Genomic DNA, 3,633 nt, shown 5'->3' with positions numbered 1-3,633 from the left:
CAAAACAACAAACTGGCGGCCTGTGTTTCGAATACTTTATGTGAAATGATCGTTTCCACAACTGGAATCAGGCACTGGTGCAAAAAAAAAAAAGAACGGCTGTGATTGCTGCTCCTTTACAAGGTGGACAACACTGCAACGACTCTTAACAAGACATTTAGTCCCTCATCTAGAACTATAATTCAGCCAATGAGATGATGCAGAATCTGAAGTGTTGGATGCAGAAACTTTTACATGAGGAATAAGACTCGATAAGAGATTAAATGACTTGTTAAAATGGATTCTTTTTTTCTAAGTGCGCACCTTTGGGCCCCTGACTGTGGGGGGCCCCAGTAACAAAAGGCACAACGGTGTACCTTTATTTTCTGACAGTGTGTAGCAGCAGCTTTTCTCTGATTTGTCTTTGTGTGAACGGGGCAGAGAGCCGCTGCTCCCCCCTCCCTCCCTCCCCGCTGGTCTTAGTGCGTCGCAGAAAACTTCATCCGTTTCTGCTTTTGCCTCTGATTGCAAAACCAAACCCGGACCACGTTCTTTTTCAGGTCCAATTTCTCGGCGATGGCGGCGATCTTCTCCGACGAGGGCCTCGGCTGCACGGCGAAATACGCCTCCAGGGAGCGTTTCTCCGGCGCCGCGATGGACGTGCGTTTCCTCTTCTTGTCGCCGCCGTTGAAGATCTCCGGCTTGGACATCTTCTCCCTCTGCGCGCGCTCCGCCTCCTCCAGCCAGGCCTCCAGGATCGGCTTCAGGGCCACCATGTTGTTGTGCGACAGGGTCAGGGACTCGAACCTGCAGATGGTACTCTGGCTCAGACACCCGACCCCGGGGATCTTAAGGTTGGCCAGGGCCGCGCCCACGTCCGCCTGGGTCACTCCGAGTTTGATCCGCCTCTGTTTGAACCTCTCGGCGAACGACTCCAGTTCCCGGGGATCCGGCTCCGCCTCCCCGCCGGTGACCCCTAAGGAGCCGTGGGAGCCCAGCGCGTGCGGGTGCATGTTCATGGACTGTGGGTGGTGGTGGTGGTGCTGCATGTGGTTGATGGCTGACATGTGGGCGTGAGCCGTGTGCGAGGCCGTGGAGCAGACGTCCGAGCCGGGCATGCCCCCCAGGGAGATGCCGGGGGTGAGGTGGTCCAGCAGGTCTCCCTCCAGACCCTGAGACGGCTGGTGGTGGCCCGGGTGGTGGTGCGAGGTCAGCACGGACGGGTGGTGCAGGTGCGCGGAGGAGGAGGTGGGGGTGCAGGTCATGCTGGTCATGGTGGTCATGGTGTGGTAGGTGGCGTCCGGTTTGAACGGGTGGCTCTTCTGGGCCACGATGTCCACGGCGGCCAGAGCCTCGGCTCTCTGCAGCAGCGTCTCATCGAAGCCGGCGAAGATGTTGCCCTGGAGCTGCGAGAGGAGCAGAGTCAGGCCGGTTAGAGGCGGAAATCTGACAGCAATCGATCCACTGACTTTTATGTAATCACCAATCACCAAATCAACCAATTAATTTTTCATTACGCGCAAACCTCCAGTTTAACATAATCATCCTCAAGAACGAATAATTTTTATTTCCTGAAATGTATTGGAGTTTCTCTCACTAAAATTGAATTTGTGTCGAGTTATTCATATCTGTCACCAAGTTGTGTCATTGTGTTGTATTATTTTGCATCATGTTCAAAAGTCCAAGTGTGGAAGTTGGACCATCAGTCAAACTTTTAAAAACTGGAATATAAATCAGAAACATTTTCAGGTTACATCTGCATGCGTTCAGCAGATAAACATGTTTTTTGCAGCTTCAAGACGCAGGCCACAATTGTGCTTTTATTTTAAGAAAATTTGAAATAAACTTAACTCTCTTCCACATTTGAAACTGTTTAATCCAGCACCACTTGGACATTTCTGCCTCTGTCCAACGTCTGAGAAAGTGTGTCGGCGCGGATGGATATTCATTTAAAATTAATATTTACGATCTCTTGAATAATTTCTGCGGACAATGAAATGAGACGAATGTGAGTTTTGAATATGAATGGGACAATATGAGATAACACGCGCTCAGAGAGTCCACAGCCCGCCTCTACTCCTCCTCTTCCTCCTCCTCCTCCATATTTTATCTTCCTTCACTATTTATTTTACAGCATCACACACACTTGTCTGAATACATGAGCGTTTTTTTTATTCTCAAAGAGAAAATTTGAGCGTCTTAACGAGCAGCTGGTTATCCAAGTCAGAGGGTTTTGTGTTCTGTGCTGATTGGTCTCTTTTTAAACACTGTGTCATTTTAAGAGTTACACCGTTTTATTTTCACGTGTATCCAGAAATGTACTGTTTGAATCATACGATTTTAATAACTAGAATATAATAAATCTCTTTCAGTTAAAAGTCGATTATTCCTGTGCGCCTGTACGCAATAGCTGCGATTTAACTTCTCATCATATCCAGGCTCGTCTTTGTAAAAGTTGTGAGAATGATCTAATAAAACCAAGTTAAGAGTCTAAATCCGGTGTAATTTTCCCTGCACTGTTTCCAGAAATGTGAAGTTGTGGAAGTTTTTTTTTTTTCGTCTGGGAAGCGACAGGCGCTGAATGATTCTGTTGGACTCACCGACGGTGTTGGCAGACAGGCCCTGCGGATGGCCTCCGAGCTGGAGTGCAGAGGAGTGTATTTGGGCTCGTGCAGCATGGGGTGCATACTGAAAGGCTGCTTGCTGTTCATCGACATCATGATTGCAGAAGTTAGGGTTGGTTGTTTTCCGCCTGCGTCGTTCGGCTCCGTGTTGGTGGTTTTCTACAGAGAAACGCCTCAGAGAGGAAACGGCAACAAAAACCTGCCACGCGCAGAAGGTTTTTGGATGAAAAGTCGAGGTCGCAGGTGGCGTCGGGTCTTAAAAAAAAAACACAAGAAGGAGAAGAAGTGGAGAGGTAACTCCTGCGCTCCTGCGGTTCTCCTGCCTCCTCTTCGCCTGTAAATGACTCCTATGATAAAGATGCTCCTTGCCTCCAGCGCCTATATTGGAGCCACTGCCGCGCAGGCTCATCCCTATTGGTGGATTCACCCTCCATCCATCTGGACGCCTCCTCCAATCACATGGAGAGAGCCTTCTGTGGTCACGCCCCTAAGCGTGCCTGGGCTCACTGTAAAAGAGCAACGAAGAAGGAGGATGCTGTCTGGCTGCACTGTTAAAAAACAAAAAAAAACTAAACTACTTACACCTGCAGCATGAAATTCACCAAGAACCCACAACAACAGCAGCAGCAGCAGCAGCAGCAGCAGAAAAAGAAATGAAAGAGCTTGATATTAAAATAATCTTAATAAATCTGTATCATTGAGAATCTGACACAGACACATCCTTCTTTGTTTTACTCCTGTAATTATCTAAATGCTGCTTAACTATTATTTCCCTAAAATATGAGCAGTAAACAGTGAATAATTGTAGACTTTCTGGTTGGAAATCCGTCAAATGTAAATGTCAACGAGTCTCACAGGGAAATGATGGAGTTTAATCTTCAAACACTCAGAGCAGATGAATTATTTAAAGCTTTATTTAAAGGGATATTTGAGGCTTTGGGTTGTTTTTTGTTCTGCAGCCGCTGGCGGGATCATAAGCCGAGATGTCAACACAGCTTTTTTAGAGTGTGTTGCAGAGCACACACGCGCG

The 3,633-nt window shown here is 47.9% G+C and overlaps 1 protein-coding gene across 1 annotated transcript; it reads right to left on the bottom strand.

Moving 5' to 3' along the window:
• Positions 1 to 212: 212 nt before the first annotated feature.
• Positions 213 to 2,954, bottom strand: pou4f4 (POU class 4 homeobox 4). The gene is made up of 2 exons (XM_085798333.1): positions 2,580 to 2,954; positions 213 to 1,385 (listed from the first exon to the last, which is right to left on the bottom strand). Exons 1-2 carry the CDS (start codon positions 2,697 to 2,699, stop codon positions 459 to 461), a joined length of 1,047 nt encoding a protein of 348 aa, XP_085654459.1. The 5' UTR covers positions 2,700 to 2,954; the 3' UTR covers positions 213 to 458.
• Between the last annotated feature and the right edge of the window lie 679 nt (positions 2,955 to 3,633).

This window comes from Trachurus japonicus, chromosome 14 (genome assembly GCF_045865225.1).
Source record: "Trachurus japonicus isolate A0001 chromosome 14, Traja_1.0".
NCBI classification, from domain to species: Eukaryota; Metazoa; Chordata; class Actinopteri; order Carangiformes; family Carangidae; genus Trachurus; species Trachurus japonicus.
The sequence above is the reverse complement of the archived record's forward strand: the minus strand, read 5'-3'. Positions and strand labels throughout refer to the sequence as shown.

Coding starts and splice junctions, on each gene's coding strand:
- pou4f4 (XM_085798333.1), bottom strand. CDS start 2,699: ATGATGTCGATGAACAGCAAGCAGCCTTTCAGTATGCACCCCATGCTG. Junction 1,386..2,579: donor CCTGTCTGCCAACACCGTCG/GTGAGTCCAACA, acceptor CTCCTCTCGCAG/CTCCAGGGCAACATCTTCGC.